This window comes from Cygnus olor, chromosome 11 (assembly GCF_009769625.2).
Source record: "Cygnus olor isolate bCygOlo1 chromosome 11, bCygOlo1.pri.v2, whole genome shotgun sequence".
In the NCBI taxonomy this organism is placed as follows: Eukaryota; Metazoa; Chordata; class Aves; order Anseriformes; family Anatidae; genus Cygnus; species Cygnus olor.
Genome location: NC_049179.1, coordinates 9,717,987 through 9,733,138, shown reverse-complemented (window position 1 = coordinate 9,733,138; position 15,152 = coordinate 9,717,987). Strand labels below are relative to the sequence as shown.

The following is a 15,152-nucleotide window of genomic DNA, read 5'->3' as shown; positions in this document are numbered from 1 at the left end:
ACACAGAAGCAGCAGCACATTCAGGGTCCCAGAAGGGACTGTTCCCTGCTGGCGCCAGCCTGTCTGGGCTCCCCTCCCTAACAGAGCAGAAACAGTTCACCTCTTTTCTAGAAAAACTACCCTCGAGTCCTCAGAACAGACAATGCAGCCATTGGGGTCTCTATTCCTGGCTATGCAGTTGGCTTGCCCCAGTGTGTGACTCCCCAAAGGGGAATCAAAAAGAATTTGTGCTCTGCTGCCTGTACAGGGCAGAATGCAGCTCCTTGAGAGGAGCACGGCAAGGCGAGGAGATAAGAGTCAGTCCCAGCACTAAATACAAACTGCAAGACGTGAAAAAGCATGATTTAGCTATCAGTTGACCAGTTTAATACTCCTGGTTGAGGAGGGCAGTTTCAGGACAAAAATCCAGCAACCCATGGCACAGGGGTTAAGGCAGCCCCAGCCCACCCTTCTATTATGGAACCACCAGTTGAGTCTGGCAGAGAAAGGACAGAGATGTGCACTCGGCCTGACGGAGCAGAGCGTGATTTCTTCTCCCCTTGCCCCCTCAGGCCAGTTCTCCTTCTTAGCCAGAAAGTTCTCAAAGCGAATACCTTTCTCATGCAGGCACTTCTCACCTGCACTGCAGAAATGTTGCTGCCTGCTGAGTTCAGTGTGGCAGTAGTTTAACAGGGCAGCATCTCCGGAACAGAATTGAGGGCAAGGAGAAAAGAAATGCTGAGCAGAAATTCCAGAGGGAATTTGGGGAGACAGAAAAAGATTGGTTGAGCTGGATTTTGAAACATCAGGAAACTGGCTGCCAGCGTCTTTAGTGACCAGGAATGAGCAAAGAGGAGAGTCTGGGCATCAGGCAGGTTTGAGTTTTAAAAGCCATTCTTCCAGCAACTTGCTGTTAGGGAGCAGGCAAGTCATGGAACCACGCCGGATTTGGTTCCCTCCTCAGTAAATAGGAGATAACAGTTCCCAACTAACTTTTGGGTCTAGGAGACCAGCATTTGGAAGGAATTAGTCATCCAAACCCTTGATGTCCAACACCAGTGAGCCCCAGCAGCCTGCAGAAATACTTCTGGCTCCCTGAGAGCTCTACAGATCCCAGCAGCAAGGAGTTGGCTGAGTAATGACAGGCTGAGGGGTGAGAGCTGGAGGAAAACCCGGAGTGTTTACAGCATTCCCTAGCAGTGTGGCCTGCTGGGAGAAGAGCTCAAGGACTGCTGAAAGGGAGGCACTTCCATGAAGGGGAACCTTTCAAAGCAATTACCTTCAGCACACAATCTCTGAGTTCTCTGAGCATCTGTAAAGGGCGCTGGATCATCATGGCACAGTCTACACAATGACTCTTTGCTTATAGGTCTCAGTGTATCTTTACCTTTCAGGCCTGCTCTACATCCTTTTGTTTTCTACAGAACTATGCCAAATGAGCCGCACTGGTTCAAAATGTGATGCGGACACAAGTTTACCAGCATCACAGTGCCCTGTACTGACACAGCTTGCCCCTCTGCTATGGCAGTACACCATCAGATCAGTCACTACAGTGGGAGGACTGCACTACAGATCCATTAGGGGAGGTAAAAACCTGCAGCCTTAAAACTGCAGAAAGAAAATGACTCCTCCTCTGCCAAATCTTACAGCAAGCTAAAATGGAGCCACAGATCTGTGCTTGAGCATAGTCAAGAGGGATGTTATCTCAAACACATGCCAGGCACTAAGAGTGTTTGCAAACAGGAGTTAAAGTTACTTTGAAGTGGTTTCTCAAACTAGCTTGCTTTCAACATCCACGCTGGCAGGACCATAAGGATTTCTCTAGGATTAGTGTCTGGACTTCAATGCCTCTGCTCAGATCCACCCCTGAATACTTGGAAACACATAGCTGAAACTCTTCAAAGGCAGCATGGGGCTCTGTGCCTTAGAGGAGCACCCAGAGAAACAGGACGGTGTCTCACAGGATGCTGCTGGATCTGAGGAACGTGTGAGTGTGCCTGACCCAGCCCTCATAGAAGAGGACTAGAGAGAGAGAAGTGGGGAAACAAAAGTCCTGGCAAACTCTTGGGGTAGGGACACAGCCCATGGGCACAAGGCAATGCCTGACTTATACCACTGACATTTCACAGAATTAAGAATCTGTCTATAGTGAAAGGGTGTATTTTCCCCCTCCATCTGTCGTCCTAGCCAGATGAGCTGTAGGTTACATGTGGTTCACGTCTGAGACCACCAGCCCAGCCAGCCAGGGTGTGAGCACTCTTTGTGAACCCCCTGTTTGTCCCAGCTGTGATATCTGCTGGCCACAAGCTGTTACTCTGGGTTTGCCGCTGCCCACCACTTGGGTCCTGTTGCAAAACAAGGCCTCTGAGCATCACTGCCCTCCCCTGGACAACACCATAACTGCTGGGCAGGGAAACAGACCTTCAGATCCAGTATAAGGGACAGGAACAGTGGGATCAGAGATGAAGGGTCATACCTCACAGGACAGCACCTGCCTGTTCTGGGCTTGTTTCCAGGGCGAGCTTTGTGTGGCCTTCGCCTTACAGAAGAGAAGATTCTCTCAGGACTCCGGGTGCACACAAAGTCTTCACTGCCCATCAGCTTTGTGTAGGACCGCCACCCAAGGCCCTGGCTGGGCCTTGGACATGTGCTTTAGCCTCATCTCCAGCCCTGCCTCTGGTCCCCTCTCTTGCCGCTCCTAACGGGACTCCCTGGATGGACCTTGGACATGATTATCACCTTGCCTTCTCTGGGATGATCAATGGACCTGACCCTTCCATCACCAATTCTGCTCTGTGCACCCTGTTCAGGTCCAGCAGGTAAGGGCACTGCCTGTGCAGGGGTCACCTTGCTGACACCATCACGGAGCAGCCCTACCCTTGCAGCTGCTCCTTGACAGATTTATAAAACACAATAATCTACTACGCAGCTTTGCAGGGCTGCTGAGTGAGGGTATGAGAGAGCTGCTCACCAGAGGCTTGGGGGGAATTAGGAATCAGCCAGGAGACCCACACAGGATTGCTCTGTCTTCCACCATATGTGCTGCACCGGCATCTCTTCTTCCTTTCTATCAGCAACACAACAGCGTGTCAGGGGTGGGGGTGGTAGGCTCAAAGGGGAACTACTCTCCTTCTTTTGGCAGAAGGGAAGATGAGCAGTATTTCCTGTGCAAAGTCGCTGCATTTGACGGGGATGTTTGCCTTCCCTGCAGGGTTTATCAGTTGAGCACAGTACCCAGGGGAGTGAGCCACGTGTTTCCAGCAGCTTTCAGGTCTCAGCAGAGCTCAGATTTCTCTGATGAGGAGCTGCCAGGCGAGGGTCATGGGGCGATGCTGCTGCCCACACATATGCCTCCCTGGAGCTGACTCACCAGTGTTTCCCTTTTTAATAAAGTGCCCTGTAGGGAAGCTAACACCAAGGCCCCTGAGACTGGGACTGAGCAATTAATACTGAAGACATCCTTCCCTGCCATTTCAGAGCCTGTTCAGAAAGAAGGCTCACAGAGAGTCAGTGCTACAATTGCTAAAGACGAAAGATGGAAACATAGAAAAGAACCAAATGAACTGGACCCAGGGATTTATCGAGCCCCTGATATGATTTTGGCAACACCAGCTGCTTCACAGATCCCCTGGAAGAAGATCAAACTTTAGGAAGCAGATGGAAGGTGATGAATCTTCTTTTCTCGCTGCATTGGAGTCAGAGCTGGCTTTATGGACTGTCAAGTGGCTAGGTGGGAAACTCTGGAGTGGGGATGAACAGCACCAGCACACTCAAGGAGCAAGCCTCCGAAGCATTTGGCACCTTACGAACAGCTCCCCTTGGATGCAGCAGCCTTAGAAGATTCCTTTTTTCCCCGCAGTGGTTCCATCCCAGCTTTTTAGCTCCTGTGGGCAGTCACGGCAGTTGTGCACCCAGTGTAGTTATCCCCTCACAGCTGTGACCAGGTCCGTACTGGGTGTCCCAACATCCAACCTGGGGACTCTGTCACAGATAGATGCTATCGGGGCCTCCCAGCCCTGCCCACCACAGCTCTCAGAGAGCCGTTCTGCACAGCACCATCAACACCTCAGCACCAAGGCCTGCGAACAGCCCAGGCCACTGGTTTCTGGCTGTTTCCTGACTCGGTGGCCTCTCCCATCACTTCACACCAGACTACAAGGAAATCGGTGCACTAATCTTGTCATCCACATCCATCGCTAGGCAGCAGGCTCCCAGTGACACTTCTGGAAGTCTCAGGAGATCAGAGGACAGAACCTTAGTGTGAGAAGAAACTATCTGATTCCAAAAATTCTTTTTGTTGAATGTTCTAAAAATGAGCTATTTCAGGGCTGGCATTTTCCTGTACAAATTTTGGAATGGAAGCCACCTAAATTATAGGTGGGGCAGATAATCATCTCTCCAGTTCTCCATCCCAGTTTCCTGAGATTCCATTTCTAAGACAGTCACTGAGATCACCATTTTTTTTCACTTTTATGAAATGCAAAAAATGAAAGTGATTTAGCTGCAGATGAGAAGCTGAAAAAAAAATCACACAAGGCAAATTTAATTCCCAGCTTCACAGGCTCTCAAGGAGGGGAAGACAAGCACTGCAGCATGAGTCCTTGCCTGGTAAAGCCATGCTCTGAATAAAAAGTTTCTATCCTACCCCTCCTGGAGACTCTGCTGAGCCCTCCTGCCTGCAGGACGCATCCTTCCCCCTCCTCCTCAGCCCTGCAGCTAATAAAAGTGCCCAGACTAAGCAGTAAGAACATGAGGTGGCTCACCCTTTGATCTGTGGTTCTTACCCAAGCTTTCAATGCACATAAACATATCCTCAACAATCATTTGGCTAACGAGCACTTCCTCTGCAAGAAGACTGAACCACTTAAGTGGGAAAGAGCAGGAAGCAGGACCTGGTAAACATATGTCAGGAATAAGGAAACACGGTTCAGATCTGCTGCTCTCAAACTGTCCTGCAAGGACACCGTGGCCGAGTCACTTCATCTGATGGGGATGATTTGGCTGCACCTCTGAGCTCTCCAGGACAAGGAGCTGTCTGTCCTTTTGAACCTGAAGAGCACAAGCACAATGGGGCCTTGATCTGTCATTGCTCCTGCCATATAAATAATAAAAAGGCAGCACTGGGGAAGACAGGGCAGCTACTGCATGGGTTGTTCCTCTGCTGTAGATAAATAAAGGGCTGGAGTCTCCAGAACTGCCAGTCTGGCACCTTTCAACAGCAGGAAACGAATGATTATTGCAGAGGGAAGAAATAAACAAATAAACCCCCAAACAGATGACTTTTTCATGGCTGCTCACTCATCTCAAGCATGGGCAGCATGTGCCCACAGCTCCGCATGTGGGAGGCATGGAATTTGGCAGTTTTAAACATTTTACATTTGTTCTGTTCTGCATGAGTGCCTGACATTATTTTTTTTTTAAAAGAAGGAACTGGCTGGGGGAATCTGGAGGTTAAGAGCTGCAATAAGAGGCAATTTTTTAAGCTTTGTCAGTTGTTGCTGCTTAATCAACTGGACATTGTCCCTTTGAATAAAAGATCCTGAATTCTCAGTGAGACAGTTGAAAGGTACCATGAAATCCCTGCACATGTACCATATGGTTCAGATCTCCCTCACAGCAAACAGCGCAGTGAGCAGCACAGTTTGGGACGTTACTGGGAAGTCTGGTCGCTGCTCCTACGATGGGAGGCCGAACTGTGGCTTGGCAGAATCTGCTTCAGCCTGCTTTAACAGGATATCGTGCAGCTCCCCAAGGAGCAGCAGGCAGTGTGATCACACCCACCCTTCAAGTGGATATGGAGCAGGAGGCTCAACAGTTTCCTTGGGACCAGTAATGGGAATTAGGATGTTACAGATCAGACCCAGCTATGGCTCTAGGGCTCCCCTGCCTCTGCTCTTTGGCTCAGCAGAAAGAGGGATCTCAGATCCCATCAGAAAGATGCTCTAATTTTTGCTCTTTGCTGTCTCTCGCCAGGAGGGGGAGCCTGGCTCCTGCCTTGCGCTGCAGGCAGCCCACAGCTGGCTGTGCTGGGGCTCTGCTCCGAGACTGTCATGGCTCTACCAGCGCTTGCTGGACCGTGGAGGAAGCCCCTGAAAGGACATGGGGGAAATGGGAAGCTGGGGACACCATGTTAGTGCTGGGAGGCGACCAGGGGCCTGGGGAGCATGAAGGACAAGCACTTACCACCATGCGGTTGAGGGATACCCAGCAGTCATCTGGGAAGTCCTGCAGCATGGGCACAAGGAACTGGAGGCAGCCATCCCAGTGACACAGCAGCAGCATCATCCCGATCAGGTTCACAATGCGCACCACTGCGCTAGCCAGATCATAGGTCATGTGGAAGATCTGCAGGGGACAAGAGGGAGCAGATTAGATGGCAGCTCCCCAAACAACCAACCCAGCATAATTAGACGCAGTATCGGGGTCAAGAGCCTTGCTGATGTGACAGGAAAGGCTGCATCAGCTCAGCTCGGGTCAGTCACTGTATGCGAGCAGAGCCAGCTGAAAAAAAAGATTAAAAACCAAAATACAAAATTGTAATCACTCACCCCTCTTGCCCTTTGATTTTACCTTCAATTTACATTGAAAGCTCCATAACTCCTCTTATAAAATAAGTTGGTTGCAAATATTTCCAGAACATCAGCCACACCTCAGAAATAAACTCCATCATCACATCTTTTTAACCACAGTGACCTTCTTTGATTTCTGCTCTTGTTGGATATATGTGTTGCACTGACCCATGGGGGAAGCTATCTTTGTATCGGATGTTGGATGTAGTCTCTGTATGTATCAAATGCAAGAAAGAACAGCCTCAAACTCAGCAGACTTTTACCAGAGCACCTGGTTCAACTAATTCTTGTACCAGCTGCTGCATCACTTCCAGTCTTATGAGATGGATATGAAATTGCACTTAAATGAAGTGCAAGGAAAAGAAAAACATGTCAGAGCTACACAGCAGCTCTTAGCAAGGACACCCAGAAACCTGGCAGAAGGGAGCTGCAACCCCTTCTCTGCAGCCAGTTCTCTAATGCCAAGGGAGCCTATGTCCCTCTCGTCCACAGCACTAATCCTAAGCAGGACACACGGAGACAACCAGGTGCTCCATCATTAAAGCCACATACATAGTCAAGAATTACTTGATGGACACTATTTGGATGGGGGGGGGGGGTGTGCTGTGTTGTAGAGACATTGAGGGTGCTTGGCTCTTTTATGCCCAGCAGCCCTAAGCTACATACCTGCCCAGGTTTGGTTTTCCTTGCCCTGCAACGCGCCATGGTGAGCAGCAGAGGTCGGCCCTGGAGAGCATGGTCACCCTGCGTGACTCAGCACGGAACCACCTTCCAGTCTCTTTTCCCATTAATGCATCCCATGAAGAGGGGGAGCAGGGAGCAGACCCTATATGCTGCTGTAGTACCAGCAGTCCCTCCAAGGAAGCAGGATTGCTGGGATGCAGAGGAGGCAGCATGGCCACCTACTACAAGGGAGATGCTCTTGCTCCAACATCACCCCGCAGAGACCCCGAACGCATCTGACATCCTTTCCCACGCGCTGCTGTGTCGCTGGAGCAATCTGGGAGGGATGGAGGCCTGACAGCCATGCCCTAGCGTGTCCTGCCCTAGGGTTCTGCCTGGAGAAATGTTAATCACTGCTCCCCACACACAGTGCTGCTGCTGGAGGAGTGAAATATTTGGAGGGCTGGGTGTGAGTGCAGCAGACTCACCACTGTCAGCTGCCATGGCTGGGCCTTCTCAGGAGACCTCCCCGTGGTTTGGAGGCACGTGCAGCCTGGCTGTTTTGTGTCTCAGCCTGCAACCTGGTGACACAATGTCCTACTTGGATTTAATGGAAGGAAATGGAAACAGCGTGCCTCCTGGTGCTGCTGCAAAGCTGACCTCCAAGTGAGCCATGCAGAGCGCATTTATCCAGACCTGCAATTTCCTTAGGGATGTAACAAGATTTACTCTCAGTTCTTCAGATGTAAAATAAGCCATAAATGTGACTTTCTTACAAGTTGGCCAAAAGACAGGGAGACACTGACACAGGCTTATATAGGATGGCAAAGCCATTTTCAGTTTGCTGAGTTATGAACAAAAACAGAGAGTGCAGTGACAAAAACTGCAGGGAGAAGCATTTCCTGAGCGCTGAACAGCTCCACAGAGCCCCAGTGCAGAAAGCTGGGGCAAATGATTACTGAGGAGCTGTCTGTCTGTCAGGGAAGCATCTAAAGCAGGGGACAGGGCTGTAGGCATGCTGTGTGACTGTATGGCAAGGTCCATCTAACTGCTTGCTGCCCTCACAGGGCTGGTCCTGCTCCTTGCAGCCACTAGCAGCAATATGAACCTGCCATCCTTGCCAACATCATGGACTGCTCCCACAGTGAGTCAGTCTGAGCAGCTAAAAAGGCAGAAAACTAATGTTACGAAAGAAAGGAATTGTGTTTGTCAGTTTAGCTCCCTAAATTGGCTCATCACTCTGTTGTCAGAGCTAGCCGTTCAATTTCAATGCTTGTTTCCACACCAGATATTAACACTTCCCTACCTAATCAGGATGCCATGAGGTCACATGCATTAGGAGATGCCAACGTGCTCAAACCAGACCAGGAGGGAGCCACAGAAGAATGCCGGGAACCAGAATGACGAATGATGTGGATAACTGCTTCTAAACCCCATTATTTCCGCTGCATCCAAGGTGCAGCTGGAGTCCACAGTGTCACTTAGCATGAGAAAGGCCATTCTAATGATATTTCTGAGCTGAAAAGAAGAAAATATCCAAAATCCAGCATGAAAGGCTGTTCTAGGAAATCCGACTCTCAATGCTGACTCAATCGATCAGTATGAAAGCCAAGCACATAATTCATAAAGAATAATTCCTACTGGTTTCACCTTTTTTTTTCCATTGCAGAAATGATCATTCTCATTTAGATAACCCAAAGCAAAGCCAGCCTATCTGAGTGACAGCCATGGGCTATGGTTTTAATGAAGCCAGAGCAGCAGTTTGCAGAAGGATCACTGGGTGGATCTTTTGTACTGCCAGGGTTTTACTGTGTTAATGACTTTTCCTCTCCCACCTCTGTGTGTTTTTCAAAGAGCTTCAGCCCTCCTGTAACCCAGGGAACTCCAGCCAGGGAGAGGGAGAAACCCAGACTGGTTTAGGAAGTGCCTTTCTTCCTTTAATATATTGAAAGTAGAGAGTGAAGAGCCTGAGGGAATGGACGGTTTAGGGGAAAGGTAAATGGATATGGGGCTTCTTATATGATGAATGGCATCTATTCTGGTCAGGGTTGGGCAGCAAGCCTTTATCCCGTGGTGCACCTCCAAAAAACAGCCATAAATGAATGTGTTTGCTTCTGCCACTACGTCCTGTTGCCTCCTCTCATGCTCTAAAGGGTGGATTCAGCTCACCTACTGTGGGCCTCAAGATCTAGAGACCATTAGTCACTAGACGGAAGCACACCTACTGAGGGCGAGACATCTGGTTTGCAGCACTCATGTACCTGAGAAGGGGATGCACCGCATCTCAGGAGTTCCTGCTTCCCTCTGCTGCCCGTAACAGAAGCCTAGGTCAGAACTCCAGCTGTAAATGTCTGAACTGCAGGTGAGACAAATCCAATTTCAAATGTCAGTCTGAGGAGCTACCAGCCCACTCCTTGGAATACATTTGCATTCACGTGCACGAGAAAAATACGAAACACTCACCCTGCGGCACACAGGAATAACAGCGCAGGGGTGGAATGAACACCTCTCACAGGGAAGAAGCTCCTACTGTAGAAGCACCGTGGTATTGCAGGGAATGCTAGGGAATGCTAACTGCAGGAGTGTGCTGGAGAGGGCCTAGCCAGTGCTGCAGAGCCCAGAAGCAGCCTCCAGCTCGCCAGGGAGGGATGGGGAACAAACATTCCAGAATAGCTGTTCCAGGAGCAGAGGAACATGTGTGGTAACTGGTACTTCTCTGGTTTTCATTATTAACACTCGGGGCTTTCTTGTCCTGATGTAACACAACCCCGGCTGGGTCCCAGAGCATTACACCTTCTTCTGTCCCTGGAACTGCTTTTGCCTGCCTGCTTTCAGATGCCTGTCATTTAGAGGAACGGAGTGGGGAGGAGGAGGAGGAGAAGGAGGAAGCATGGACTCTATCTTGAAGGTACCTGTTTCCAAGGCATTTTCTGATCGAGCCAATAGTGCTGTTATTTGACTGTCCAGAACAAACTGTGGCTTCAGAATCCCTGCTACAAAGTCCACTCTGTGCCTCTAGCCAAAGGCACCTTGTGGCACTCTCTAAAAGGACAGCTGGGGGAAAGTGGAAGGACCAAAACTTTCCTCAACAAAGTCATCTCTAGGCATAAGGGCTCCATCTTGGAAATCCAGCCTATACTGAGCAAACTATCTATCAGGATCCTAATGGCATGAATCCAAGATCCTGGAAGTCCCAGCTAACTCTGTGCAGCACCCCTCACTTGGCTCTCTGCTGCAACAGGCTTCCTCTGTCCTGAACCTTCGAGCTGGAAGAAATCAAAGACACCTTGGAGAATTGGGGGGCCTGGCTCTGGCAGTGAAACAAGCACTTTGATTCAAGTCAAAGCTGTATATTTAATTGTTGCATGTTGGCACATAGCTTGCTGTGGCTATCCAAACCACTAGGTCAACAAAATTTCTCAGATCCTTGAGAGCAATGCTGTATTACCATGTCCGTCTGTCTCGGGACCACAACTGCATGCTCCTGGTGGCTCTGCATGGGCTGGAGGTGCTGTGCTTGGAAGAGGCAGCTTGTCCTGAGGGTCTGGGAACTGCGATACAGAAGCGTAGCGATGATTCTGTTTGGAGCCAGTGTGGCTGAGCCGGAGCTAGACACCCTGCCAGACAGAGCTAACAGCATGCACAGTCACTCAGCTGAATGCTGGCTCTGCGCAGAACTGCCTTGCATCCGCTGGGTTTATGAACAGATTCTGCACCGCAGGAAAGCAGTGAAACTGCCTGTTGCCCTTCACTACCTCTACTAGCAATATAGCAGGATTTCTGTAGCACTGCATCCAAACTGAGAAAGCCTGCTGGTCCTAAGCCAGTTCTGGCGTCTGTAGCCACACCGTGGATAACACACAACTGTGATAAATCCCCTGTGGATAATCAAGTGGCTGTGACACTGCTCCAGCTTAATAGAAAGCAAAGAATCTACTCTTAATTTATGGCTTAAAAACCCAAAGACCTTAAAAGGAAACATAAATATCAGAAGAGAACCAAAACAGTATAATATGTTATTCTGAGAGCTCTAGGGGTCAGAGTTAAGGTTGTTCTGCAGGGAGGAAATATGTATTTTTATTCCTACTTAAGAAGAGTATTTGTGGACTCTGGGGAAGAAGGTTGAGAGGTCTCTCAGTCCACCTTCCCGTACTTGGCTTTTGTAGTTAAAATCAGAGGTAAAGATATATTTTCCTCACAGAGGCACTGGCCTTTGCAATCCTAGGTGTTCAGTCTCAATCTGCTGGAGACAGGTGACTGCTCTGAAGAGCTTTTTGGGAGCCTGGCCATGCAGCTCCATCCTGGAAGGCTGGAGGGAGGGAACAGCCAAACAACTGGCAGAGCTTGCAGGAGGGGCTTCCCCCAGAAGAGGAATCCTCTCCGGGCACATACAGCATCACGCACGTTAGAGCACCGAAGCATGGAAGCCACGAGCATACACAAGGCACATGCAGAGCCAAAACCCCTGAGCAGTTCAAACACTGCTAAAGACATGCAAGAAATCAGAGTCAAGAGAGAAGGGGCAGCTCCCCAAGAAATTCACCCTGTCATGTAGACACACCACTGGGAAACACAATGTTTCAGCAAAGCAACACAGAAGACCTCAACGGCTGATGCTGTTGGTGAGAAATGCATCATCAGCCCCTTTACTTGCTCCTTCCTCTCCCTCCACAACTTTCTGTTTATTCTTCCAGGGATGCCACGTTTAAGCTGTGCCAAAACGTAAACAAATCCTAACCCAAAAGGCTTGTTGTCTCAAGTAACTCATCAGGCCACACATTTTGTTCTTGTGGTTGAATAGACAAAACGCTGTTCTTGCCACTAAAACATACAAAGATAGAGACTTTGAATTTCTCAGGCTACTGTTGCTCAGACCAGACTGCTGAAAAGGGGCTTAGGAAGGAAGAAAAATTATGTAAAGGATCACAGTTGGGCTTATTTACAACCTCACAGCATACTGGGAAGCAGAAGGCCCATATGAAGGCTCAGCTTCGGGTCAGACAGCTTTGGGCTCTGCTAATCACATTGTGTTTGGCAGAACGGTGAGGGAGGGAGGGAGCTCTGGGATCCAGATTGTATTGGGACAACGCTGAAAGCACCAGCTAGCACAGAGCAGATGGACTGGAGACGGGAAATCATCTGTGGTGCACAGCTACATCTGCAAGCAGTGTGCAGATTCGGGGCTGACAGTTTGAGATGGTGTGGGATTTGGTTCTGCCCGCTTTTTGCTGTGCAAGCAAGGAAAACTATAGCCAGAAGATCAAGTTTTAGATGAAGGCAAGAGTTTGGGGTTGATTCTCTTTTTATGCTTGCTTTGCACCAAACGACATAATCAGTGTCAGCAGAGTTGCTGATGCTGCCTTGAGTCAGGGTGAGAGGAGAAGCGGGTCTGTGATTCACTCGGTGTAACACTCACAGGGGTAGATGTTGGGGAGTGTGCCTGTCGCAAGGCTGCCTGAACAGTGAGTTGGAGGGAAGTGCATCGAGTGCCAGGTGTTAGGAGAGAGATCCGAGTAGATTTTACACTTTAAATAATAATCCTTTGTGCTGCTGTGGCAGTTTTCATATGAAGGTCTCAAGGGGCTCGGCTGACATTAATCTGGTGTGCTTCAATATCTCTAGTGAATGTGTTATCTCCATTATCCTAGATGGGCAAAATGAGGCACATAAAAGGGAAAAGCCAGGGGCGCAGGAAGCTTTAAGCAAAGTTTTGGATCAAATCTGGGGACACCAGCTTTGGAATCCTGCTCTACCCACTGCACATGTGGCGTGGCTCCCATACAGAACCAAGGAGCTGCCCTTAGAAAGAGCCACTGCAGCCCAGAAGCAGGGCAGGGGGAAGAGATCTCTGAACAGCCTGTTGCTGTTGAAGCCCTACAAGAACACCATGCAGGTCTGCAGGCCCCTACCTCCTTCTGAGGTCTTCTAACTCTTTCCAGGCAGCTGCCGTCTGGCTAAGGGAAGTTCTTCTCCAGCTATGAGATACGGGGCTGTAGACAGGGAGCAGCAGAAAGCCCAAGCCAAAATTAAAAAAAAAAAAAAGCCTTTTCTTGCCTTCTCCCTCAGAGACTTGTGTCTACTGGAAAATATTTACAGCAGAGAAAGGTGAAATAGCAGGACTAATTAGCACTGAGAAAGCTGGCATAGACGGCAGATGTTTATGGATATATATAAACCCCAAAGATCCTGCCACCACCATGTGTTTTGCCTCTTGCACTCTTAGAGTTCGCGTTGTCTTGACAACAGCCCCCCTTCCCCTCCCCATGCCACCCCCCAGCCTAGACTTTAATCTTCATCCTTTTAAGAACTTTTGTCACCACGGCAACATGACACAGACTTTTAAAAATATTTTCTAGCACAACTCAAGACGACTGCCTTCCCTGCACGGTTTTCTTTAAACCTCTTGGATGAAAACATTCAGGGTTCCATTCTGCCTCCACAGAACTGAGCTGTAAGCACCTCGGGTGCTATTGAGCAGGGACAGGAGTTGCCCCTGCCCCCAGCCCGGGTGTACGATGGCAGTTTCTGATCCCACAGAACGTGTCCCAGAGCTGCAGGGTCCGTGCACAGACTGGGGCCAGGAACTCCATGACTTCGGAGCACGTGCCCCTTTGCTTTTCAACAGGGCTTGTGTTCTCATACGCCTACAGCTCAGGTTTTCAACAGTATTCATATATCTCTTAAACGCCTTTGGAAAAAGAAAAAAAAATCAAGCCCTGGAGCTGTAAGTAGGTTAGGTGTCTAGCTCTCCGTGGGAATGAGATATCTTACCTGCCTAGGCATTTTTTTAAATCTCTCATGGCTATTATCTGCATCTTTGGGGGCTGTAATTCTTCTGAGAGGCCAGCAATGAATCACTTCTGGAAATAGGTCACAGGCTTTTTGGAACTTTAAGAATGACCACAGTCTTCAGGCAAAAGGCCCATCAGGCTCGGTGGCTATACTTAGGTACGCCTAGGCAAAGAAATATCTGGGAAGGCAGAGGGGAAAGGAGGCATAAATACCTGAGAGAGAGAGACAAGTGGTTTGAAACCAGGGCGGTGGAGGTGGCCGGCGTGGGAGAAGGCAGCCTGGCAGTGAGCTGAGGTCATCAATGGACGACTTGGATGACGGAGGTGAGCCCAGGCTGCAGACTCTGTCACAGGAACCTCAGCTGTGGCCTGATCAAAAATTCATCAAGCTAAGTGGGAAGACACCCCCTGAGTCCATTGAGCTACCAGGCACAAGGCCAATTAAAACAGTTAGCATAGGCAAGTAATGAGGCAAAATAATAATGGAAATATTGACCACGCTGTGCTGTCACCTAGGTCAGGCACAGCCCTCCCCTCAGAGCATGGCTCTATTTTCAGGCAGGAAGCTGAAAAATTGCTTGAAACTGAAGTATCAGCTGGCAAGAGGAAATGCTGCTTTCCAAGCAACGTGCTGCTCGGCCTGAGGAATACATCGACGCAGGAATGCTTGAGACCAGGAGCTTGGCAGGTATTGAACACACACCTGGCTGAATAAGAGTAACTTTAAAAAACATTATATATTCTTCCTTTTCAGAGCTTAAAAAAAATAATAAAACAACTGAAGAATAAATCTACCTGCGAGCAGATTATTACAGAACTGTTGTTTTGGAATTCATCACATGCTCCCTCTGAAGCATTTCATCACCATTAAGTATGGAAGAGCAGAATGAAGGAACCTCTGGTCTGCCACACTGCTTCTCCTTCTCCATTTACATACTTGAAAGAGTCTAACCCAGAGAACCAAGGACTGTCAGCAGGATTTTTAGCCACAAACACACAGAAGAACATGGGAGAGAGAAAATGAGATCCAGAGAAGAGGCCCTTCAAATGACAAAGAAAATCACCTCAACATTCAGATTGCCTGCAAAACAACCACAGTTCATGTTCTAGAGAAAGCTGCCACAAAACACGAGCAGTGACCTTTGTATTC

At 49.1% G+C, this 15,152-nt stretch overlaps 1 protein-coding gene across 6 annotated transcripts in view; it reads right to left on the bottom strand.

Moving 5' to 3' along the window:
* HCN4 (hyperpolarization activated cyclic nucleotide gated potassium channel 4) overlaps nucleotides 1–15,152 on the bottom strand; it is a 164,209-nt gene that overhangs the window by 48,461 nt on the left and 100,596 nt on the right. For all 6 annotated transcript variants that reach the window (XR_005823422.1, XR_005823421.1, XM_040570396.1 and 3 more), the window contains one exon: nucleotides 6,163–6,324. Coding sequence is in view for 4 of the 6 variants with exons in the window: in XM_040570396.1 (XP_040426330.1) it covers nucleotides 6,163–6,324 (162 nt within the window). In the remaining 2 variants the exon portion in view is untranslated. The remainder of the gene's footprint in view (nucleotides 1–6,162; nucleotides 6,325–15,152) is intronic.